Source organism: Azolla caroliniana, unplaced genomic scaffold, assembly GCF_043228905.1.
Source record: "Azolla caroliniana isolate FFs.n. ecotype wild unplaced genomic scaffold, voAzoCaro1.0.p SCAF_8, whole genome shotgun sequence".
In the NCBI taxonomy this organism is placed as follows: domain Eukaryota; kingdom Viridiplantae; phylum Streptophyta; class Polypodiopsida; order Salviniales; family Salviniaceae; genus Azolla; species Azolla caroliniana.
The window spans coordinates 4,882,764-4,909,047 of record NW_028230443.1 but is presented as its reverse complement, the minus strand read 5'-3'; the positions used below and the strand labels follow the sequence as shown (position 1 = coordinate 4,909,047).

The 26,284-nt window shown below is 43.0% G+C and overlaps 1 protein-coding gene across 1 annotated transcript; it reads right to left on the bottom strand.

Moving 5' to 3' along the window:
• Nucleotides 1–8,266: 8,266 nt before the first annotated feature.
• LOC147860878 (HCP-like superfamily protein with MYND-type zinc finger) lies at nt 8,267–11,977 on the bottom strand. Its single transcript, XM_087323560.1, has 3 exons — nt 11,186–11,977; nt 10,124–10,286; nt 8,267–9,854 (listed from the first exon to the last, which is right to left on the bottom strand). Exons 1-3 carry the CDS (start codon nt 11,431–11,433, stop codon nt 8,787–8,789), a joined length of 1,479 nt encoding a protein of 492 aa, XP_087179686.1. The 5' UTR covers nt 11,434–11,977; the 3' UTR covers nt 8,267–8,786.
• Nucleotides 11,978–26,284: the final 14,307 nt, after the last annotated feature.

Here is a 26,284-nt window from a genome sequence, read left to right as displayed (position 1 = left end):
GAGGTCGAAGTCAAGGAGGAGGCCTACATGCTTCTATTGCGGGAAGCCGGGACACTTCCAAAAGAACTGTCGGCATTTCCAAAAAGAGAAAGAAACCGGCACTACCGATTCGAAGAAGAGTTCGAACCGAAACGGTTCGGACCGGAAGGCCCGGATCGAAAAGGAACGTCGGCAATCGCAACAAGTGAAGAAGAACTGGTGCTTATTACCGAGGAGAATGAGGTAAACCTTGTCGGCGAGGAGACAACGTGGGTTGTCAATTCCGGAGCATCGTTCCACCTAACACCAGACCGGAAATGTTTCTCATCCTACACAACCGGTGATCATGTTTGTGTCCGGATGGGGAATGAAGGTACATGTTGAATCATCGGCATAGGAGATGTGTTGTTGATGACATCAACCGGATGCAAGTTGTTGTTGAAGAATGTCTGACATGTTCCGGAGGTTTGACTGATCCTGATATCAGTCGGTCAACTAGATGATGAAGGCTACACGGGTAGCATCTGGAACAGAGTCATGAAGTTCAGCAAAGGGAGCCTAATACTAGCTCGAGCCCGGAAGGTCAACACATTGTACTTGATGAATGCCCGAATATGTTGGGAAGGCGTGAACGTAGCATCTGACATTGCCGGTGAGTTGTGGCACAAGAGAATGTGTCATATGAGCCAGAAGGGGATGAAGAGACTTGTCGAAGACAATCTCATTCCGGTGAAGGACATGCAACTTGAGAAGTGCACTGATTGCTTGGCCGGCAAGCAAAACCAGACCTCCTTTCTATCAAGACCACTAATGAGACAGAATGCACCACTGGAGCTGGTGCATACCGATGTGTGTCAAGTGGACACGAAGTCACATGCCCGATCAAAGTACTTCGTGACGTTCATAGATGACCATAGCCAGAAGCTATGGGTCTCACCACTGAAGACAAAGGTTCAAGTGTTATCCGTCTTCAAGGAGCTCCACGCAAGAGTGGAAAGAGAAACTAGTTGGAAGCTGAAGGCGGTTCGAGCGGACAACGGAGGAGAATACCAAGGGCAGTTCGAGGAGTATTGTCGGTCGAAGGGAATCCGGCTAGAATTTACCGTGCCTAAGACGCTGGAATTGAACGGGTTGGCAGAACAGATGAACTGGATCATGATGGAGAGAGTTCGGAGCATGCTAGCACATGCAAAGTTACCCAAGACGTTTTGGGTTGAGGCGCTGATGACGGTGACCTATGTGATAAACAAATCACTCTCAGTACCCTCGGAAGGAGACACACTACAAGAATATGGACCGGCAAGGATGTGTCTTACCGGCATCTGAAGTTGTTTGGGTGTCTCGCATATGTGCATGTTGCAAAGGATAAGAGAGCAAAGTTGGATCCGAAGTCCAGGCCATACATATTCCTTGGATACGGCGACAATGAGTTCGGTTACCAGGTGTGCGATCTGGTCGACAAGAAGGTGTTCCGGAGTCGCGACATAGCCTTCATGGAAGACAGGACCATTGCCAACTAGGAGTCGAAGAAGAAGGTGATGAACTCCGGATCATCCAATGAAAACCACCTTGAGGACACAAGGATATACCCGGTTGAAAACCGGATATTAGCCGATAACCGGATGACACTTGACGAACCGGCCAGATACGGCAAGAAACCGAACCGACCGAAGAAGAAGAAGACACCGGAACTGGACAAGATCCCGAATCGGATGAGGATGAGGAACAGATGGAGGAACCAGTAGTCAGAAACCAAGGACGGAGATATCCTCTTAGACAGAGAAGAGCTCCCTAGAGATTTCCGGATGCAGAGCATGTGTTGCTAATCGATGAGGGGGAGCTAGAAAGCTTCGAAGAAGCAAAGAGAGACACCCACAACCGCAAGTGGTTAAGTGCCATGCAGGATGAGATGGATTCCTTGCATGAGAACCACATGTATGAACTGACGGAGTTGCCAAAAGGAAAGAGGGCACTCCGAAACAAGTGGGTGTACAAGCTGAAACCGGGAGATATCGGAAACCCGCCGAGATACAAAGCCGGGATCATGGTTAAGGGGTTCCAGCAGATCAAAGGAGTGGATTTCGATGAGATCTTTGCCCCGGTAGTAAAGATGACATCCATCCGGACGGTATTGGGCATAGCGGCAAGCATGGACCTCGAGGTACAGCAACTGGACGTCAAGACGACATTCCTACATGGCGACCTCGACGAAGAAATCTACATGCATCAACCAGAAGGATTTGAGAAGAAAGGGAAGGAGCACCTCGTGTGCCGGCTAAAGAAGAGCCTATACGGACGGAAGCAAGCCCCCTGGCAATGGTACCGGAAGTTCGACTCCTTCATGACCGACCAAAGGTACCACAAAACGCAAGCCGATCACTGCGTGTTTGTGAAGAAATTTGACATGTGGAAGCTATGTTGATCGTCAGACGAGACCAAGTCAAGATACGGATGCTAAAGAAGGTTCTGAACCGGACCTTCTAAATGAAAGACTTGGAGCCAACAAGACAGATATTGGGAATGCATATCATCCGGGACTGGTCGAAGAAGCTGTTGTGGTTGTCATAGGAAAAGTACATGACAAAGGTACTCCAAAGGTTCAACATGTCGGAGGCAAAACCGATTGGATCGACACTTCCGGCAAACTGCAAGCTATGTGGAAAACAAAGCCCGAGGACAAAGGCGGAGAAGACGGATATGATAAAGATACCACATGCCTCTACCGTCGGGAGCTTGATGTACGCGATGGTATTTACCCGGCCGGATATCGGATATGCAATCGGAGCGGTGAGCCGGTTCATGAGCAATCCCGGCAAAGAGCACTGGAACACAGTCAAGTGGATACTCCGGTACTTGAAAGGCACCTCGAGTATGTGCCTCCGGTTCGGCTCCGGTAAGCCCCAACTTGACGGATTCACCGATTCGGATAAGTCGGCTGATGCGGATACCAGCCCGGTCTACATCCGGATATGTCATGACTTATGCAGGGGGAGTTGTATCATGGCAATTGAGGCTGCAAAAGACGGTTGCGTTGTCAACCACGGAGGTAGAGTACATGGCAGTTGTGGAAGCCGGCAAGGAGATAATCTGGATGAAGAACTTCATCAGAGAGCTAGGGATCCAACAGGAGGAATATCGGCTCTACTGCGACAATCAAAGTGCCATCTACCTTGCAAAGAACGCAGCCTACCATTCTTGGACGAAACATATCCAACGGAGGTACCACTAGATCCGGGAGAGAGTAGAAAATCAAGAGTTCATGCTGACGAAGATCCTCACGGAGGAGAACGGGTCGGATATGTTGACCAAGGTGTTGATGACCGACAAGCTGGATGTGTGCTGAAAACAGATCGGGCTGACAAGACATCCCATGCCGAAGTGAAGGGGGAGATTGTTGGGAAATCGGTCCCTCTGATGGGATCCGGTTATGAATGAAGAGATTCGGAAACCGGATCGGATGGACCCGGTGAGAACCGGAAGTGAAGAGATATTTGTAAATATGTTTTGAGTAAGCCTATTGAGGCTATATTTGTAAATAGCCTTAAGTTCATATAAGTATAAATATGACTTAGGGCAATCATTTTAGATGTGAGTTGTTGTCATATTGTTGTATGTGCATAACTATTATAAAGGGAGAGAGAGATATAGAGCTATACTCTGTTGTAACCGCCAGTTGGCGAAGATATAGAGCTCGAGGTCGTTGCCTCTAAGTCTCTGTTTGTACCTTTCTTATATAGTGATAGTTTGGATTTTGTGGGCTCCCGTAGTTTTTTTTTCCTATTTAGGGTTTTCCACGTAAACATCCTGTGTACTCACTCTACTTCCCATTTCTGTGTTTCATTCCCATTTCTGTGATTCAAGACTCGGTTGTGGCCGAGCAATATTCCGCGCTATTCTTATCATTATCTAGGAGAGCTCGCAACCAAATTCTATCTTTTGTCATTGAGGGTGAACCTGAAAGTGATGGCCCTTGTGACATTTGTAATTGGTTTGTAAGCTCGTACAATTTTTTCAAAATACTCTACATAATCATGGGTGTCTCGGTACCCTGAAACTACGAAACCAATTTACTAATTTTGGCACTTTTACCACTATTTTTCATTGGTTTTAGGGTGGGGACGACCCTTTGTTTCTCTCTCTCCATTAGGGGTACTAGTGTTTGTATAGATTTTAGAGTTATAGAGAGCTCCATATCAATTTGTGTGATTCGCACCTATTTTGTTCTCTATTACTCTTGTCAAAGTTATCCTCTGATTATACTCCCTGGAGACGGGTTCATAAAGAGCTACCTAAATTAGTGTATATGAATCTTCCCTATCTGGGGGTGGACTTGGCTTTGTCCTTTCGATGCACTATCAATTAGGGCCAATCTTTTCAATAGCACGTCATATGCTCTCTTACGCGCTGCTAAGATTGTTGTTACACATCATACTTCCACCCTTGAAGTGTTAGTCCAACTAGGGTTCTATTTGTTTTTCTATGTCCTTTAGTTCCTTATCTAGTCAATCACGCTCTAAGGTAATGGGGTCTTGTGCTATGTTTTTATGTACAAGCATGTGCACAAAGGATGTTGACCTCTATTTAAGTTATTGATGTCAATTAGCCTCCGTATGTCTTATTTTGCTCTATTGGCCTGTTTCCAATTTGTTGTTGTTTATCCTCATTTTCCATAGTGGGAGTGGGCCTAAATTTAAACATGTCCCCGTAAGATGTCTCCCTTGTGACAATATTGTGATCCCCCTTTTTTTAGGACCTTCATGTAAAAACTTCGTGAAAGGCTTCAAGAAAAGCCTTCACGAGTTGGGTTTTGGGAAAAGCCTTCACATGATGGGTTTCGAGAAAAGCCTCCGCATGATGGGTTTCGAGAAAAGCCTTCACTTTATGGTTTTGGGAAAAGTCTTTGTGTGGTGTGTTCATGTACCCTGTTTGGGGAAACTATTTGGGAGATTGCCCTTCATGTAAAGCATTTAGAAATTCGCTTCACACAATCAGGTAAAACGATCAAGATTTGGGTTTAGGTATTTTCTCCCCGTCATGGAACACTTTGGTAATGGGCTTGGGTGTTCCATTTGTGTAAACTACTTAAATCGTGATGTATTACACCCAAAAGCATACGCACCAATTTCAAAGTCGTTATGTGGTCAATTAAGGGGGCACAAGCAACTACTACGCAACTACTACGGCATTGTCAATGCACGTATGCAAACTGAAATCATATTCTTTGGATAATTCTAGAAGGCCTTTGGCACTAAAAAGAAAGAGCCGAAAAGGAATTAAACGTTAACTAATTAGGTTCTACCCCTCCTTCAAACTTTTCGTGGAATCTAAAAAAGCATTCCCCCTTTTTAAATACTTCTAAAATTCATTGTGCCTAGTCTTCTCTTATCTTCCGTCACCTTTTTATGTCTATCTCTTTAGTTTTGTGATTGAAGTTTTAATTTGCCATTATTTTGGCATGAAGCTTTCATGTTTGTTAGCTAACACTTCCTTCATCCATACAAGAGTGTCCATAACACATAGTGTTCCAATTATCCATCTATATAACTCACACGCTACTATTCTCTCTTGATTACAAAATGTAGATTGAAGTTCCATCACACGAGAAATACACAAATTCACTTGATGAGTTACATTGTATTGCACTCAGGTTAGCGAAATCCCAATTAAGCATTCGCACTATCAAGAACCAAACCTTAAGGTTAGACCGTCTAGGTTCTCACTCCATGTTTCATTATATTTGAGGGAGAAGTGCTTTTTAATATATCATCATTCCTACTCCATCCTTTGGGCTTCCCATTTGCTTAGTTTATTCTCCCTCACAAAGCATGATGAGAGATATCTTATGTTTTAGTGTAGATTTGCACTTTGGAAATGTACCTTCTTTGTTTGGGTTGTAGAGCCTTCCCCTTCGTTGTTCGTACATGGATGATGGAAACAATACATTTTGCTTTTACTTCAATCTAACCATTGGGTTTTCAGCATTCTTCCGTTCAATATTTCAACACTCATAATTAGTTCCTCATTCTACTTCCTTGCTACTATGATTGAAGTCTTGATTTGCCATAAAATGCTCAAGTAAAAAAGAGCACACTTTTTCATGGAACCTAAGTTTTCACCACAAGATCACATGATTGGTTACCTATATCATTAATTAATGTGAGCGCTCTTCAAATATTATAGCCATCGCAACTTCCAAAACCATCTGATTGGATAATTCAAGACCTACAATGTTACTATTTGATATTTTACAACGGTAACAATGAATGAGTAAGCAAGACAATGCCTTCCCAAAATAAAGGATAACATCCTATTCTAAAATGGGTTAGGTTTTTATAAACAACCATAGGTGGTGGCGGTGGTTTACAGCCAATCTTTCTCTTCTTTGGTTGTATCGAGCACAATGTAAGATCCCTAGCCCAACAAATTTCTCTAATATTCAAATATTAAATCCAAACTTCAAGGACTATTGTTGTAACATGTAATATGCCAAACAAACAAAAAGGCCTCATGTATCAATTTGATTAATAAGTGTTTGTGAAAAGAATCTCTTGAGAAAAATATGAAGGAGAGGTGTACAAACATTTTAAAGAAAGAAATAACAGAAATTAAAGAGCAATATAAATTTAAAAAATGACTTTGATCAACTACAAAAGGAAATCTAGGACAAATAAGAGCATTTTTACACATAGTTCAATGATAAACTTAACAATGGCCTATACATATTCTACTTGGAATTCTCATCACGATTATCATGTCCAATTCATCATGTGTATAAGATGCATTCCACAATTATCATGTCCAATTCTTCATCTCTATAAAATCCATGGAATGTGCAATTCCAATGAATGAGTCACCATTATCATGTCCAATTCATCATGTGTATAAGATGCATTCCACAATTATCATGTCCAATTCATCATCTGTATAAGATCCATGGAATGCGCAATTCCAATGAATGAGTCGCCGTTATCATGTCCAATTCATCATGTGTATAAGATGCATTCCACAATTATCATGTCCGATTCATTATCTGTATAAGATCCATGGAATGCGCAATTCCAATGAACTCATTCAAGTGTTCGCATAGATATATAAACAATTGGCAACATCAGTAAAGAAAATAAAAGGTGTCCTTGAGAGCGAGCCACAAGGACAAGTGAATAAACTTTTGGATCCTCTATCAAGAAAAAGAAAAAAAAAAGGCCAAGGTAAAAAAGGAAGCTCTCTACGTACCAAAGGTCTATGAACAAAAAATCAAAGTTGTTGAAAGTTCAACCATGAGAGTAAGAAAGGCCGCTTATCAGATTCTCTATTGGTGGGTTAAAAATGGCCATAAAAGATGGAGGATCATGAAATATAGGTGTATATATATATAATTCATGGATCTTCAACATGGCTTCTTTCCATACAGTTCCTGCAAATGTGTATTTCGAGTGGAGGTCATGGGAGTGAGTAATCAACTATATATTATATAATCCATTATCCCCACAACAAAAACAAAGTGGTCTAATCGAGAGAGACGAAGAATCAAGGAAAGGAGAGGCTCGCTGAAGCAAGCAAACAAAGAGTTTTTAGGGCTTCAATCAGCAGCAACGAAAAAAGAAACAGAAAGGGGCGAAACCAAACAAACAGCCCATGGCAAATGGAAGCATAGCTTCAGTTAAAGTTCATTCAACCGGGCGACATGATGATGATTGCACAGTGCACACACATTCATTCTGGTAACTAATAAAGATGAAACGGATCGCCGTGACCGCTTCATCATGAGTGAGAACTCATCAGGTGTCTCTGTGCGTGGAGTGGAGTTCCTACTGTCTGCAATAAATATAAAGAAATTTTCATATATCAAAAGGACTTTCCATTACAAATACTGTCATGAATAAACAAATTTTCATATATCAAAAGGACTTTCCATTACAAATACTGTCGTGAAGAGAGATGAAATGTAGCTTTTCTTGTTTACACTAAATCATAGCTGATAGGCCATACAAATCTCATGAAATTTCTTTCCGATATGTTAATCATACAAGTGTATGGGTTTAGGCACCAACTATAAACATCCCTCAGCTGTCAGACACACAGGTATAAAAATAACATATGTAGCCGTGCAAGAAATAGAGTAGCAAAACACAAGGAATGGCAGCATAAACAGCAATAATAAAAGGCTACCTGATGGCAGCAAATTGAAGCTTTCTTTTCGTAAAGTTCAACCATCTACAGAATAACGGTATGTGTAATTGATTTGTATAAATTTGCTACTGAGTAGCACAACGCCCTAACGCCCTACTCAAGTGGAAGATAATATTTTGCATTAATATGAAGCTTCCAAAATTGATTCGCTATAAAAGAGGGCCCTATTATATACTTGTTGCCTCTCATTAACAGGCTAATGGATTGATCAAGATTGGCATAAGTATTTAAAATATTATGAAGCATCAGGAAGGTTTCATTTTGTATTATGCGAAAGAATTAATCACGCAAGGTTTTTTCCGTTGGTTTTTATTTACTTCTCTTACTCAACGAGATTCCAAGATTCCATGAAAGCTTGAAATTTTCAAAAATACCATCCGCACATAAATAAGATTAAAGGTTTTCATGAAAGCTGAATGCTTGGGATTCAAATTAGTGCAGTTGTGGAGATGCTTAAAAATATTTCCATGTAAGCTCAGCATTACGATTTTACCATTGCAGTAATGATGATCAAAAGCTCCCTTCCATGAACACTGGGGACAAATATTTACCCCCAAAGCAAGTCCATAGCTGCTTTTCTTCCCTGTCCTCAATTTTGATGGACTCAGAAAAGAATTTCAAGTGTGATGATTATGATGATGGTTATGGTGATGGTGATGATGCATATGAATAATACCTCCATTATCATCATTAACATTTTCACCATTTTCCTCTTCATCATTTTCATCCTCTTCTTCCGCATCTTCTCTTTCTTCCCAATCTGCAACAGGACTACACTCAAGTTTATGCCTGAGTTTCCAATCCAAAGCTTGACAAGCTCTCGAGCAATAGTTCACTTTTCCACAAGCAGAACATCTACGAAACTCATGTCGTCTTGTCTCAGGTCTCCCACAGTTTCCATGGGAGCACAATCTCAGACCTCCAAATGGAGGTTTCTCAGCAAACCATTCAACTAAGAACTTGTTTGCAACGTGAAGCTTCGGTGGAGGAACATTACAACCAAAATCACTAAGAAGCGAGCAGCCACTTCCTTGAAGAAGCCTATATACAGGATGATGAAGAGAGTTAAGAGATAATAATGACAGAGCAGAATTAGGAGATGAGGAAGCTCTGGATAATAAAGCTTCAGATTCCAAAGACACTGCTGTCGCTGCTAAGCTTTGGGTACCTCCTCTAATAGCTTCACTTACTCTTGCTTCGGTCACTCTTCTCCTTTCTTCAGCTTCTTGCCTTCTTGCTTCTGCCGCCATAGCTGAAACGGCTTCAAGCTTACCAATGATCGCTGATCTATACTGTATCTGATTATGAATACATCTTCCAATCGTTGATTGAGCAAACTGAAGAGCTGTCTCTACAAAAGCTCGAGGTGAAGAAGCCACAGCAGCTGCTGCTTCTCTAGCATTAGCTTCTAACAGGAGTCTTCTTCCTTCTGAAACGTTCTTTGTGACACCATAGCCATCTTGCAGACAGTGACCAAGTTCTCTCATGGCATCCACGTGTGAGAGAGCTGCAGCCTTTGCACAGAGAGAAGCTCCATTCTTTAGATTCTTCTCCTTCCTTGATCCTCCGCTCCCATTGAACTGAATGATGGCAAGAGAGTGCAACGCTGATGCATGTGGAGCTACGGCGGCTTGTGCCATCAGCGACGTTCCTGTTTCTCTCTCGTTGAAACAGTAGAAGCGGATCTGCCATGGAAATGATAAAAGGAGACAGGCTGTTACCAGATCATGAAGAATGAATCATATCAAGATACTAAGAAACCATTAAAAACGGCGGCTAAGTTCAGGTTGCAAAAAATGAAGGTTAGGTTGCAGAAAGGAAGGCTAAGGTCAGGTTACATAAATGAGATGACAAAAGCCTAACATGAACAGATATACAAGAATAGACGAAACCGCAGGGGAAAATAGAGTTGTGAAATTTAACACAGAAAATCAGTTTTTCCATCGATTCTCACCATTCCTAGAGTATATGCTGCTTCCGCGTTTCCCGAATAAGAGCATTGTTTCAGAAACCTGTGTGATCCATCGGACCATTTCCTCGCTGTGACAGCAAGAGCAGATAAAGAAACGTTTGCAAGAACTAACGGATGTGCTCCAGCCATGCAGAAACGCTTGCATCTGTGAATACATACGAAACCGACGAGATGATATTAATGGCTACGATTAAATGATTCGATAATATAGGCAGGAAACAGCATAAAGCAAGATAACTAAACCGATTAGATGATACGATGGTTACGGAGAAAATCTTGTCTCGGCAACACTAAGACAGCAGAAACAGAAAATAATGGAATAAACTGGCTATGGTTGGTGAACCACAAATTTGATAGTGAGAGACGTGGTTGAGCCGGAAAAGCTATGGAGACAAAACGATACGACTAAAAGGAAGGTCGGAACAGCTATTATTGATGAGGAGAAAGCTATGGCCAGTGAAGCAGAACGCGAGGGTTAATGAGACAAACGCTATAGTTACTGAAGCAGAAAGAAATTGAAGGGCGTAATAGAGAGCTATAGCAAATGACGCACAAAGATATGGCTTTTTTGCAAAATGCTATGTCAAAACGAAACGATTCACCAAATAGCAAGAATGAAATGAGCGAAGCATCAGTGAAGATTCAAAAGGTTATGGTGAAAACATACATATCTACCATACTGTAGGAAGATTGGAAGAACTCTGGTTAGTGATGCTCCACAAATCTATGGGATAATGAAGCTTCAGAAAGGCGTGGGATTAGTGAGGAAGAAATCTACGATGAAAATAGAAGGTTCTGGGATAACAATAAATAAACGGATTCTCTAATATCCGAGCTAATGATCAGCGACGCAGAAAGCTACAATCAAATGAAAAAGACATAGCTATCTTGAACCGGCAAAGAAGCTTTTTTTCTGAACACATTAAGGGAGAAACTCATCAGGGAGTGAACAGATAGGAATTAATCTACAGAAAGAATCGACCATTTACAGTAGAAAACACGCACGGAAATAAGTAATGAGAATAAATGGAAGAGAATAAATACGTTAGCATAGCGTTGATGAGGTCTGCAGGGCGATCTGAAGCAGAACCCAGAGAAACCATAATGGAGATAAGGAGCTCGTCGTGAAGATCATCAAAGAAGGAATATGATGATGAAGATTGATGAGAAGAAGGTTGATCAAAGGAAGAAGGAGAAGAAGATGTTTTCCGGCGTTTGAGAGGTGGTTTAGGTCTGATGAAGAAGGTGATACCATCTGAAGGAGAAGGATAAGATCCACGGCGAGTACGCATATCTTAAAGAGGGAGAGAAGAAGAAGAAGAAGCGACAGAAGAAACAATGGCGTACTTGAAGAGAACGAAGAAGTGTGTCTTTTGAATGGAAAGGGCTCAAAACTCAGAAGAGTTTATAAGATACTGCTACAGCCATGGAAGCTTGGAAGTCTTGCAAAGAAGATGCAGGCGTGTGCCTTTGAAGAAGAAAAGGATCACACTCAGAAGAAGAGGATGGGAAGTGAGAAAAACCTGCAAGCAGAAGAAGAAAGCGTGTATCTTTGAAGGAAACGGGTCAGAGTCGGAAGAGGTTATAAGATATTGGCATTAGGCATGGGAAGCTAGAAAGCCTGGTAAGAAGAAGAAGAAGAAGAAGAAGAAGTAAATGTGAGCCTTGAAAGAAAAGGCTCGGAATCACAGAAGGTTACAAGATGCCGCCATAGCCATGGAAGCTTGAAAGTCTGCAAAAGTAAAGAAAAGAAGTAGAAGAAGAAGAAGAAGAAGAAGAAGAATATCCACTCTTCACTCTCCCTCCTCTTCTTCCTTCTTCTGCTGCTTCTTCTTCTTCTTCTTCTTTTTCGTCGTCGTTTTCTTCGTTTCCTTTCTTTCGTTCAAACACATCTTTTTTTTTTAATGCTTTTTCTCCATCGTCTTTTTTTCTGTTTTTTTTATTTTTATGTTTTTCTATTCAAAAATAAAACTCTTAAAATTTCCTATTGCTTTATTTTATTATTTGCCTTTACTTTTTCTTTTTTCTTTTTTCTTTTTTCTTTTTTTCTTTTTTCTTTTTTCTTTTTTTCTTTTTTCTTTTTTCTTTTTTCTTTTTTCTTTTTTCTTTTTTCTTTTTTCTTCCTTCTTTCTTCTTTCTTCTTTCTTCTTTTTTCTCTTTTCCTCTTTCTTTTTTCTCTTTTTCTTTTTTCTTTTTTCTTTTTTCTTTTTTCTTTTTTCTTTTTTCTCTTCTCCCTTTTTCTTTTTTTCTTTTGTCTTTCATTTTTCTTTTTTCTTTTTCCCCGGCGGCCGTTTCACACGTGGGCGGCGGCCCACCGATCGTTGGGCGGACGCGCGGCAGGCCGCGGATTACGCAAATTCAAGAACTAAAAGAAAGGAATCCGTTGACCGCATCCCTCCACTTCCAAGAAGAAGAAATAGAGACTCTTCTTTCCTTTTCTATCAATCATATACATATAAGTTTATAACATATGTATGTATGTATATTACAAATGTACATTATGCATTCCTTCTCAAATGTACATTATGCATTCCTTCTTTCCGATCCCAAATGCTTTTGTTTTGTCATATAAGTCTTATACATATATATGTAATCTAGCATCACCATTATATTTTTATTTGAATTAATCCTAGATTTATGAGGTTTGTCTCTCTCTTTTTCTCTCGCTTTGGGGATGGGCACACCCTTTTTCAAACCTCCTAAAGTTTACTTGCCTCTACCACCTATTTGTGTATACATATGTATATATATATATATGTCCACATTCCCCCAAGAGAGTGTCACACGCGGCACACCATTGTGTCGTCCAACCCCTAAACCCTAATGTCATACACGAATGGCAACCTATGGACTACCTATTGGAACTGTGCCAATCGTTTTATTGAATCTCCTAAGCCATCCACATAAATATCCTCCTTAGTTCATCACATCATCAACAATGGATGAACCTAAGTTTAGTCCATATACCTAGAATATGTGGGAATGTGCGCATATACATTTTGATCAAGCACCTTTGATGTGTCATAAATTTGTATAATGCGATAGATACCCTCAAAAAGAAAGGAATGTGTTGGTGTGATATCAAATTGAAGGGCCTAAAGGATATGGTTATGACATTTTTCTTTGAAGGGCCCAAAGGATACCCTTTAAAGTATGCATTGACATAACAAAGTCTTTTTAGAGAATACATAATATGAGAACATTATTTTAATCCTATTATTGTGACATTAACATGTTTGAGCTTCTATTATGGGACCAAATGGTAGACAATAAGCCTCTAGAGTAAACTTAAACATAACATCTTTTTAAATATTGGTGATCTCTTCTTCTTCATTTACTCTTATTATTTTAGTGGGGGTAAACCACATATTTAGTTATATTAAATAAGCAATCTAGTGTTTTTATAGAGCTTGAACCTTGTTACGTCAAAATGCCTTGATGGTGGACTTTACTAATTTGCATCGCAAAACATTAGCGGTACATTTAAGTAGACATTGCAAGGATTTGAAATGGCACTAGTAATATTTATCGATGAAGAAAAATGCAGTTTTCAAAAGCTTATAGATGATAAAGAGGTCATCACACAAACTCATAAGTTAATAGCTACAAAATGTATATTATTCACAACAAACCCAAGACTAACAAGATTTTTAGCCCCTAACACAACTTATGAAGACAGTAGGACGCGTGAAGTTGTTCAACGACAAAAATAAAAATTACAATAACATTGGATACAAGTGAAATGAAACGGGTGTTACATGGTAAATTATGTAAGGTTGTTCTCTCGTGAATGCAACGAGAAGTGTGCAATTGATTTGTTTTTAAGTTTATATGAGCAACTCTTTTTTTATTGAGAGTCACCGATAACATTTTATCATTGATTCCCACATTACGTACGTCCGAAATTTGTGGTCTTGTCGCAACAACTTTAAAAAAATAATGCTTAACCATATCTAATTATAATTCAATTCGAATGTTGTGGAGTATTTAACTATGTTATTGTGTTGTTATGGGTCCCCCTTCTTAAGTGTGAACTCGATTTGGTCAAAGTTGTTGTATATGTTGTGTACATGCTTCGTATTCCACCACAACACATCCTTGATAGGTTATCACCTTGAAATTTGTATCCTCTCGTGATGCATTACCTACATGTAAAAAGGGGACATTTCGGTTTCTTGGTTCTCAAATGATAATTCTCTAAGATAAAAGTTGCAATGCCATATATGTTTCTTCATAATAATGTTTGGAAGCGAAAGAGGGATCTTTCTTTAGTGATCATATATTTGTCTCAATAATGCTATGTACCACGTGATGAGGCTAACAATGGTTTACAGTGTACACCATGACTCCCAAGAGAGTGGACTACCATGCAACAAAAATTATATTAGAAAGCTAGCATATGCTAAATCTTGTAGGTAGGTGAGGCCCACGCCCACGCTATACGCAACTCGCCTAATCATTAGTTAGATTCCCACATTTCATGGGTTTCTTGTGAACCCTGTAATCTGATTTCAAAGCATAATGACGGATGAGGAGGATAAGATATCCACAATCATTGTGATATTGTACATTACAAATTCAACTTCAATAAAAAAAAGTCAAGGGCACAAGTTCAAATTGAACTTGCATTGCGGAGATTTGTTGTCGAGTTGGAGTATTCCCTTGTTGTTAAATTAAATACAATGTTTTTTTAAGAAGATAAAGTGTGGGAGACTATGAAGCAACAAGTTAATTGTTGGATTATAGGAGTGATAAAGGAACAATAATTTGTAATTACAAAGTAAAACTTAGATAAAGGACCATCGGCTATTGCATTGTGTTTGTACTAAATAAGCGAAAAGAGAGATGGTGATATTTTAACATCCACACAAGGTCATAAACAAAACCTATGGGGCCCAAAAGGGGTGCGACAACAAGATACTTAGTTTTGTGCATAATGTATAGCCACATGTTTGCTCAAGAGAGAGAGAGTACATGCATGTGCATAAGAGGTGGAGCTTTGGTGTGTCCAGCTTGGAGAAGTTGTGTGAGGTTGATGTAAATCGTAATAGATGGTAACGCAATAGTTAGGACGGTTGTGAATGCTTTGTATCCTAGTAAATTGATTGGAGTGAGATTCACAAAATAAAAGAAGACACAACTCCAAATGTAGAACATGTGATATTGAACACTTGTGTCCTAGCCTTAACATCTCATTCACAAGTAACATGTGGTATCCATTTTTAATCTACCAAAAACAATTGCATGAGTAACCACAATATTTTTGTTATTGAGCTCACAAGTAAACATAGTAAGTTTATTAAGTTGTCTGCAAAAGTTTCATCTAGGGAAGCATATCACATAACATAGTTTGACATACCATTGCAAGTGATTGAAGGCACCCAAGGAATTGATAGTAATATATTCTCATGCATATTGCATAACTCCATTTACATTGGATTAAAATATCCAAACGATCATATTTTTACCATGTTAATATTGTACCCAACAGTGTCAACGTAATGCTCAATTCACAAGCACAAATATCGGGAGCATGCATATATTGAAATGTCTATTAGCGCTACCACAATGTTGGTCTCTTTGGTCACGTGATTGGGAGTGTAGTAGGTCAATGGATAGTCTCTAATACCATCTTTGAATCCAAAACATGCTTTAGTCTTTGTTTGTGGTGACATGGGTTCCTCCCTATGTCTGAATCAGTAAATCATGCAAAAATGAGATCTGCTACATCTATTTTAACTTTTCTATTATATTCATACATATGATGTGATTAATCTCCTACCATATAACTGACAAGATTGATCCAACTCAACAAATAAGAGAGATATTCTACATAGACTAGTTGCTTGTTCTCTATTTACGAATATGTTGACAAACCTTGTCCAATGTGGCATTGCACAAATGGGGATGTATTTCCATTTACTCTCCAAAGATGCCAAGTAGGCGACAACTTGCATATTTGATCCCATCACATGAACCGACACAAATAAATTATACCCAATGTAATGATGCAAAAACTACTACTTCTTCTTCTTTCCAAAAACAACTTCTTCCATTAGTTATAAAATTTTACAGATTAGAGTATTATATACAAATCCATGTAGGGATGTGATAGTTCCATCTTATGTGGATGCCCACGGACTCAAGAAAGGGAGAGGATGACCATTGTTGGATAAAAACTAGTCGTTGTCTTTCAACTCCATCGGACCCGCCCTTGAGGCCATTGTATTGGTTGTTTAGAGTGGCTATATCTTCACACTATATCTCTTGCATTAACATTATTGGATGCGCGGTTTGGTTGGAGAAGATCCGTCATTGTTTCCATAGAATCCAGAGAGTTATCGGGTTGACCGATTCCAACACAACTTGAGATTTGGCATTAATAGGGGTTGAGTGGATATTGCCTATGGTGGAAAAAAAACATCTTGTGCTTTTATCACCAAAGTCATCCCCTTCTCCTGATGCTCATACATGTCAACTGGGGCTTACCATGATAACAAACATACATTTTCCCACTTGATTGTGCCTTGCACTTGACATAATTACAATAGGTCGCCAACCCCCCCGCCATATTTGATGGGTCTCTGGGTAGTCCCACAGAGTGCGTCGAATTGATTCTGTTGCATTTGGGCACGCTACACAATTAGGAGAGCTAACATTCCCACACTACCACACTCCAAACAGTAGTGACTTATGTATTAATAGCCATTGGAACACGGTAATTTCCCTCGCGTTGTCGCAAAGTTTCGCGTGCGTGTGTCGCTTGAATGGGACCGTCGGGGCCTTGGACCAGGGAGACAAAAGTAGTGAGGAAGTGGGAGATCAAGACAAAGACATGGGCAATTTATACACAAGTTAGATTTAATACCACGATTTCAGTGGTTTTTGTTTACATAGAATCCATTTCATGATTAATAAAAAAACGGCTATGAATCAAAACGGGTTTTTGTTTTCTTTGGAATTGCTAAGCTTGACACCATAATTTCGGTGGTTTTTACAATAATCAGTTATGAAATAATCAACGGCTAAAATAATTTAGCGAAGGCGAGTCTAGTGGGCTTCGAGCTCGACTACTTCTGACGGCAATGTTGCCTCGATTCGCAGTAGCCCTCGTGCCACTACAACCTCCCTTTCGCAACAGGCCACCGAGTTGACTATCACCAAGATGCCGAAGAAGTTGATGTATAAGGAATCCAAGCCCTAAAATATCTCAAGTAAGAAGTATAATAGAGGCAAAATTCTCAAACTCGCAGACCCTAAAATCCTAACTCCTCTAGTATGTTGAGGAGAAAAGAAGAAAAGTAGAAAGAAGAAGCTCTGAAACCCTAACCCAAGAAGAAGAGGAGAAGATTGTTGAGCGGCAAGCTCAACCGGAGCCGGATCGGCTGAATAAGCCGGAGCCGGTAAGCGAGACGGATCGGGCGAAACGGATCGGTATGACGGTGAGCAACCGAACCGGCAAGCAGTGGAGGCCGAGTGCAATCCGTAACCGAAACTCCAATCGGAAGCCTAGTGTAGGATAGACTACTAGGTAGCTATAGTCTCGTAGTAAGTGTCAGATGCTCGTGTGAGCATTGAAGTACATGGTACTTCTGTCAGTCCCAAGAGGACTTCTATAAATAGTACTACTTAGCACAGTGTGTGTACAAAGTCTTCATATAATTTTGAAATTGTGCTCTCGCTCTCTCTCTCTCTCTCTCTCTCTCTCTCTCTCTCTCTCTCTCTCTCTGTGTTGTTCTCTGTTTTACGCTTCCGCAAACACTTACGTTTACATGGTATCAGAGCGCGAGGGTTGAGAACCTCTACTGCAGACATTTACTCTTGAGAAGAAAACCCTAGTAGGTCGAAAACAGACACAGTAGAAGACATAGATAGAGGCATGGCTACGTCGCTCCCGGTGGAGAAGCTCGACAGGAGCAACTACGCATCCTGGTCTTACAAGATACACCAGTACCTGCTTGGACACGGGTACTGGAGTTATGTCGAAGGAGCGAATGATGTGGCACCTGACTCGGCACACAAGGACTTCCCGGTATGGGAACAGGCGGCAAGCAGGGTGATGTACTGCTTCGCATCCAGTGTCGGCGATCAGCTGCTCAGCCACATCCGTGACGCCAAGACACCGAAGGATGCTTGGGGGAACCTGAAAAAGGTTTTCGTCACAAGCACCACTGCCCGGAAGCTGCAACTTAGACAGGAGTTGAGCAATGTTCGACAGAAGAACATGTCTGTGCCAGACTACACGGGCCGGATAAAGGAGATCTGCGACTCGCTCGCCTCTATCAATGTTACCGTAGAGGAAGAAGAGATGGTGCAGGTATGTCTCGGAGGCCTGGCGTCCAAGTTCGGAGCATTCCGGACTGCGGTGTGTACAAGGGAGAATACCCCCTCATTCTTCGACTTATAGTCGATGCTCCTTGTAGAGGAGAACCACGCCGGTGCATCTACCAGTGCATCCCCGTACAGCCGAATGCTGTACACGGGAACGGATTGGTTCCGTGGGCGTGGTGGAAGAGGTGGGTCGGCACGCAATGGAGGCGGCCGGCAAGAGCAGGAACGGAGGCACTCTGAACGTGTCGACAACAGTTCCGAGACTTCCACAAGCAGGGGGAGTCAAGGCGGTGCCGGAGGCCGGTAAGACAAATCCGCTACGGAATGCTGGTACTGTGGTAAAAAAGGCCACAGGGAAAGCGAGTGCTGGAGAAAGCGTGCCGATTTGGACAAATCTGGATCCGGCAAGACCGGTAAGGATGGCCGGCAAAACTCGCACTACGCAAACGGATCAGAAGGATCCGGAACCGGAAAGGCCGGTAAGGGGCTAGCCTTGGTGATGAATCACAAGGCAAACTCAATGAAGAAGACCACTTCCAAATCGGAGGAAGTGTGGTATGTTGATTCCGGCGCGTCGAACCACATGACGAGCCACAAAGAGTGGTTCTCCTTTCTAGAGAAACTGGATCAACCAGGAGTAGTTGAAACCGGAGACGACACTCCACACCCAATCGTGCACGTCGGAGAAGTCCCTCTAAGCCACGTCAGACAGAAAGGGAAGCTGATGAACGTATTACACGTTCCGACGATCACGAAGAACCTGGTGTCCGTCGGTCAGATTGTCGACCAAGGGATGCAGGTGTGGTTTACGCACCTCGGGTGCTTCATTGAGGATGAGGGTGAAGTCATTGCGCAAGGGCGTAGAGACGGGAGGATGTTTATCCTCAACACCAATGACATTGGCACCGCTGTGTTCGCGAAACGACAGAAGGTCGAGTCGGACATCGACCTATGGCACAAGCGGATATGCCACGTCAGCTACCGGAGGCTTCAAGACCTAGAAACGAAACAAGTCGTTTTCGGTTTGCCAAAGTTCAGCGGCCGGAGAGCCGAAATTTGTGAAGCCTGCCAATTTGGGAAGCAACACCGGCTTCCATTCCCCACCGAAAGGAACCGGAGCCGTAATAAGCTCGATCTCATCCATTCGGATGTGTGGGGACCGGCACAAAGTGTAAGCCTTGGCGGGAGCCGGTACTTCGTCTCCTTCATCGACGACTATACGCGACATACTTGGATCTACCTCATTGAGCGGAAGAGCGAAGTCTTCGACTGTTTCCGGAGCCTCCAAAAGATGGTGGAACGGGAATCGGAGAGGAAGATCAAATGCCTTCGGTCGGATGGCAGAAAGGAATATTTTTCCGGCCAATTCACTAGTTATCTGCAGCAGAAGGGAATTCGGCGAGAGTTCAGTTGCAGATACACACCGGAGCAAAACGGTGTGGCCGAAAGGAAGAACCGGACACTCGTCGAAGCGGCAAGGACAATGCTGGAGGAGAAGAGCATGCCCCGGTTCTACTGGGCGGAGGCGGTCCAGACGGCCGTCTACATACAAAACCGCATTGGTGACAAGGTGTCAGCACATGAGCTGTATTTCGGGCGCAAGCCGAACTTAAGACACCTTTAGATATTCGGCAGCATAGCGTATGTGCATGTGCCGGATCAGAAGCGGAGGAAGCTGAATGCAAAATCGGAAAAATGCATCCTAGTCGGCTATGCTCAAGAGCAAAAGGGGTATAAGTGCTATAACCCCCGGACGAAGGAAGTCCGAGTTAGCCGGGATGTCGAGTTCGATGAATCGGCATACTGGTACTCCATACCGACTCCGACTTCCGATCCCGACCCAATGCTGGAAGATCAGGCCAGTGAGCCTGAATCAGCCTTGGAAGAGAATGATGAAGCCGGGACTCAAGATGAGAGTCCGGAATCGTTGCGGTTGAGTGGACCGAACGAGCGACTGAGTCGGTTGGACCAGTCAGATGAAGAGACGGCAAGTGGTGGAGACTCTGTCGTGCTCTCCCCGCGCAAGGAACCAAGGAAACGGTTCACGCGCAAAGAGAAGGGGAAGAGGAAGATGCCGGAATTCGAAACCGGCAACGATGAGTCAGATCGGTGCGTATCCGACTCCGGAAAGGAGAAAGGCAGATCTTCGGCAATGAAGACCGAACTGGCCAAGAAGGGCCTCAAATCAGGTGACGGTGCGTTGCGCCGATCAACCCGTCAGAAGGATCCCGTCATGCGGTACGGGTACAATGAATACATGGCGCATCATTATGTGTACATGACTAAGGTGACAGAAGTGCGTGAGCCGGAGAGCTACGCAGAAGCGACAAAGGACGCAAATTGGCGTGCCGCTATGGATGAAGAAATGCGGGCACTCGATGCCAACGAAACTTGGGACCTAGTTGATCCTCCGTGTCACTGTAAACCGATCGGATGCAAGTGGGTGTACAAGGTCAAGTACAACGCCGACGGTTCTGTTAACCGGTACAAAGCCCGGTTAGTGGCGAAGGGATACGCGCAGACCCACGGAATCGACTACGACGAGACCTTCGCTCCTGTGGCGAAGATGACGATGGTTCGTGTGGTACTGGCGGTTGTTGCGGCAAGGGGGTGGCATCTTCACCAGATGGATGTGAAGAACGCCTTCCTTCAAGGAGCGCTTGAAGAAGAAGTCTTTATGACTCAGCCCCCCGGATTTCAATCGGAGATGAACAAGTCGGCGGTATGCCGACTGAAGAAGTCACTTTACGGCTTGAAGCAAGCCCCCCGAGCTTGGAACGCGAAGATCACGCACCGGTTGCGTAAGCTGGGGTTTGTTGTCTCTAAGTCGGACTCTTCGTTGTCCATCGGGCAAGGCTCTGACAGTCCGGTATGTATACTCTTGTATGTGGATGATTTAGTCATCACCGGACCGGGTCTTCCCGAAATCAACCGCGTCATGTCCTAGTTGTCGGACGCATTCGAAATGAAGGACCTGGGGGACCTTCATTATTTTCTTGGGATCGAAGTGATCCGGACCCCCGATGGCATATTGCTCTCACAACGACATTACGTGTTGAATATGCTGTATAAGTTCGGCATGATGGATTGCCGACCTGTCTCCACACCCCTGGACCGGAACCAGAATCTCCGTCCCAACTCCGAACCGGCTTGCACTGAGAAACAGTTCCGACAGGTTGTCGGAAGCCTGATCTACTTAACCATCACCCGACCCGACATCAGCTATCCGGTCGGCATGGTAAGTCAGTTCTTGCAGAAGCCGACCGTGGAGTACCTTCAGTGCGTGCAACGAATATTACGGTAGGTCAGCGGCACTAAGGATCGGGGACTGCTATACCGGTGAGGTATACCTGAAGAGCTTGTCGGTTACACAGATGCTGACTGGGCCGACGATGCGTCTGATCGCCGCTCCACTTCCGGATACATGTTCTCCATAGGTTGCGCGGCCGTTGCGTGGAGCAACAAGAAGCAGCCCATAGTGGATTTGTCAAGCACTGAGGCTGAGTACCGGGCCGCTACCGTTGCCACTTGTGAAGCCATCTGGCTTCGGCGACTACTGCGAGACTTGTGGATCGAGGTACCGACCCCGATCCCGATTTACTGCGATAACATGAGCAGCCTGCAGCTCGCCAGGAACCCTGTGTTCCATGCTCGCACAAAGCACATCGAGGTGCACTACCACTTCGTGCGTGAGCGGGTCCTGAGCGGTGAAGTTGACCTACGGTATGTTCATACGGATCGGCAAGTTGCCGTCATCTTCACCAAGCCGCTCGGATCGGACAAGTTGCAGCACTTTACCGACATGCTTGGTATTCAGCATCTCGACGTGTCGCACTTGAGGGGGAGAAGCAAGGGCAAAGTCTCTACCGAAACTGGCAAAGGCCAAAAAACTGTTGAACCCGTCTGTAAGAGGAGAGCCGGAAGAAGAGGAGACAAGAAGATGAAGGAAGCCGAGTCGACGAAGGAAGTCGACACATCCGAACAGGTCAGAGCAAGCGGTTGTGAAGAAGAGTTGTGCACTCAGGAAGAGAAGCCCATGCTGTGCGGAGGTCATCACGACGATACTGACCATGATGCGGAGTCGAATGAAGAATTCGATTTCGGTTCACCGGCTGAAGAAGCTGAGGGAAGCATGGAGAAGGCCAAGACTCGGAAGTGGTCCGATGTGGTGAGAGGCCTGAAGCCGGAAGTCGAATCGGAGTGTACCGATTCGGACAAGAGCTGGAACGAGTCGGAGACAGCTGACTCGGATCAACAGATGGATCCGGATGAGTTGGATCAACTGAAGGCCAAGGGGACACGGATACAGCGGAAGTCGATGCCATCGTGGGAGAACCGACGGATCGGCAAGTGCCAGAGTCACAACAACGTGAGTGTTGAGATGGGCCTATTGAGCAGACATGCTGACCGAGAGGGACGAGGCGCGCAGAACCAAAGGGGTCGCGGCAAACAGGACTGGACCGGACGAGGAGCGCGAGCAAGGCGGAGTGACGCCAAGAGAAGTCGGTTGGAAGAACCGACTGTCACAGAGGTCGACACTACGACCCCGCCTCAGGTTGAGCTTGAGGAGGAGTGTTGAGCGGCAAGCTCAACCGGAGCCAGATCGGGCGAAACGGATCGGTATGACGGTGAGCAACCGAACCGGCAAGCAGTGGAGGCCGGGTGCAATCCGTAACCGGAACTCCAATCGGAAGCCTAGTGTAGGATAGATAGACTATTAGGTAGCTATAGTCTCGTAGTAAGTGTCAGATGCTCGTGTGAGCATTGAAGTACATGGTACTTCTGTCAGTCCCAAGAGGACTTGTATAAATAGTACTACTTAGCACAGTGTGTGTACAGAGTCTTCATATAATTTTGAAATTGTGCTCTCTCTCTCTCTCTCTCTCTCTCTCTCTCTCTCTCTCTCTCTCTCTCTCTGTGTGTGTTGTTCTCTGTTTTACGCTTCCGCAAACACTTACGTTTACAAAGATGAAACCCTAGTTGTACACCCCTCGAAGACAAAATGGGCAACCCCATAATAAACCCTATTCCTCCCCTCTTATAGAGGACAGAGGCACCTATATTAACATTACATGCTTTTTATTTATTTCCTTTGTCACAAAAAAGGAAGGGGAACAAAATACTCCTTGATTTGCACCAAGCGAGACTTCAACTTTAAACCTCTCTATATATACTTATTAGGCCTAACCACTAGGTTACTATAAATTATCTATTATTATTATTATTCATTTATTCATGACTTTATGAGATGTGTGTGGAATCTCGCTCTTTCTCACACTGAACACGCCACACCACGACATCCACTCCCACCAAACCGCACATCCTTCGGCATGTGCCAAACAAAAGTGATGTGGTGAGGCTAAAGGTTGTCAACCTTTGTTTTCTTTCCTTCATTGTGCCTTGCCCTCATGAAATCAACCATCTTCTTCTCCTCTTCTTCTAGGGTTAGGGTTTTGTAGCCTCCCTTTCTCCTTATCCCTTTCTCTTTCATCTTTTCCTTCTAGGGTTAGGGTTTGAGAGCTTCTTCTTTTCTCCTCAACATACTAGAGGAATTAGGGTTTGAGAGTTTTTCTTCTAGTATTCTACTTCTTACTCGAGAGATTTTAGGGCTTGGATTCCTTCCACAATGGCTTCTTTGGCATCTCGGTGTTAGCCAACTCGGTGGCCGATCGCGGAAGGGAGGTTGTAGTGGCACGAGGGCTACTTCGAATCGAGGCAACATAGCCGTCGAAAGTAGTCGAGCTCGGAGACCACTAGACTCACCTTCGCTAGATTATTTTAGCCATTGATTATTTGATAACCGATCATTGTCAAAACCACCAAAATCGTGGTGTCAAGCCTAGCAATTCTAAAGACAACAAAAACCCGTTTTGATTCATAGCCATTTTTTATTAATCATGAAACTGATTCTATGTAAGAAAGAAATCACCCAAACCGTGATATTTAACCTAATTGTTGATTAAAGCCTATTTTGTATCAAAACGTATGTATATTTTCCCCATGTCTTTGTCTTAATCTCCCACTTCTTCACCTCTTCTGTCTCCCTGGTCCAAGGCCCCGACGGTCCCGTTCGAGCGACACATGCACACAAAACTTAGCGACATTGGTGAACCCGACATGAAAGAACGGTAGGGGAGGACAAAGGTGGATGAAGAAGAGATTACGTTGAAGCTGATGGTTGATTTTGTGTGGGCAAGGCGCAACGAAGGAAAGAAAACAAAGGTTGACAACCTTTGGCCTCACCACATCACTTTTCTCTGGCACATGCCGGAGGATGTGCGGTTTGGTGGGGGTGGATGTCGTGGTGTGGTGTGTGCAGTGTGAGAAAAACCGAGGTTCCACGCACATCTCATGAAATAATGTATAAATAAATAAATAAAAATAATAATTATAAGTGACTTAGTAGCTTAGTGGTTAAGAATTATAAGCATATGTAGAGAGGTGTAGAGTTTGAGTCTCTCTTCTTACAAATCAAGGAATATTTTGCTCCCCTTCCATTTTTGTGATAAAGGAAATAAATAAAAAAACATGTAATGTTAAAATAAGCTCCTCTTTCCTCTATAAGAGAGGAGGGATAGGGCTTATTTGGGGGTTGCCCATTTTGCCATAGGGGTGTACCACTAGGGTTTCATCTTCTTCTCCTCTTCTTCTTGGGTTAGGGTTTATAGCCTCATTTTCTCCTTATCCCTTTCTCCTTCTTCTTTTCCTTCTCGGGTTAGGGTTTGAGAGCTTCTTCTTTTCTCCTCAACATAATAGAGGACTTAGGATTTTAGGGTTTGATAGTTTTGCTTCTAGTATTCTACTTCTTACTCAGGATATTTTAGGGTTTGGATTTCTTAAGGAATGGCTTCCTCGACATCTCGGTGGTAGACAACTTAGTGGCCGGTTGTGGAAGGGAGGTTATAGTGGCACAAGAGCTACTCTGAATCGAGGCAACATAGCCATCGGAAGTAGTCGGACTCAGAGCCCACTAGACTCGCCTTCACCAGTTTATTTTAGCCCCTTTGGTTTATTTATAACCGATTATTGTAATAACCATTGAAATCGTGGTATTTAACCTAACTGTTGATTAAAGCCTATTTTGTATCAAAACATATGTATATTTTCCCCATGTCTTTGTCTTAATCTCCCACTCCCTCACCTCTTCTGTCTCCTTGGTCCAAGGCCCCGACGGTCCCGTTCAAGCGACACACGCACACAAAACTTAGCGACATTTCTTGATGTTGTTGATCCTTCATCTTTTGCCTTCCAATTGAGTAGAGCTTCCATGTTCCTTCTCCCTCCCCCCCTTCTTCACTAGAATAGGCTCTTATTTATAGGTTTAGGATGGTTTGCCTTTTTCCCCTAAAAAAAACTTTGTCTATATGAGTCAACGTTTCTCTTCCTCATTATTTCTGTTTTCTAGCACCAAATTTCACATGCAAGATATTCTCGGAAAGCTCTTTGGGTTAGCTTTCTTATTCATCTTTTCTTTTCTAATTTGGACATCTGACAAGGCAATTATGAGCTTTTTTCTCTACCGTGCTCCTCATATCCATGTGTGTGTTTTTTTTCTCCCCATCTTTTTCTCTACTTTTGAAAACTGCCTCTAACTTAATATTCATCATTATTTATAGTATGGTTCAATCCTTTGACCTTTTATTGATAAGGAATTATCTTTGGCAAATGAAAAAGTATTTTTGCTACCAATAAAGTTGACTTCACAATACTAGTTTATTGGAACTACTATTTTACTTCTTTTCGAGGGTGGTTTCACACTATGTGTTAGAAACATCACGACATTGTGTTGTTGTTTCCAGATTTTCTGCCAAA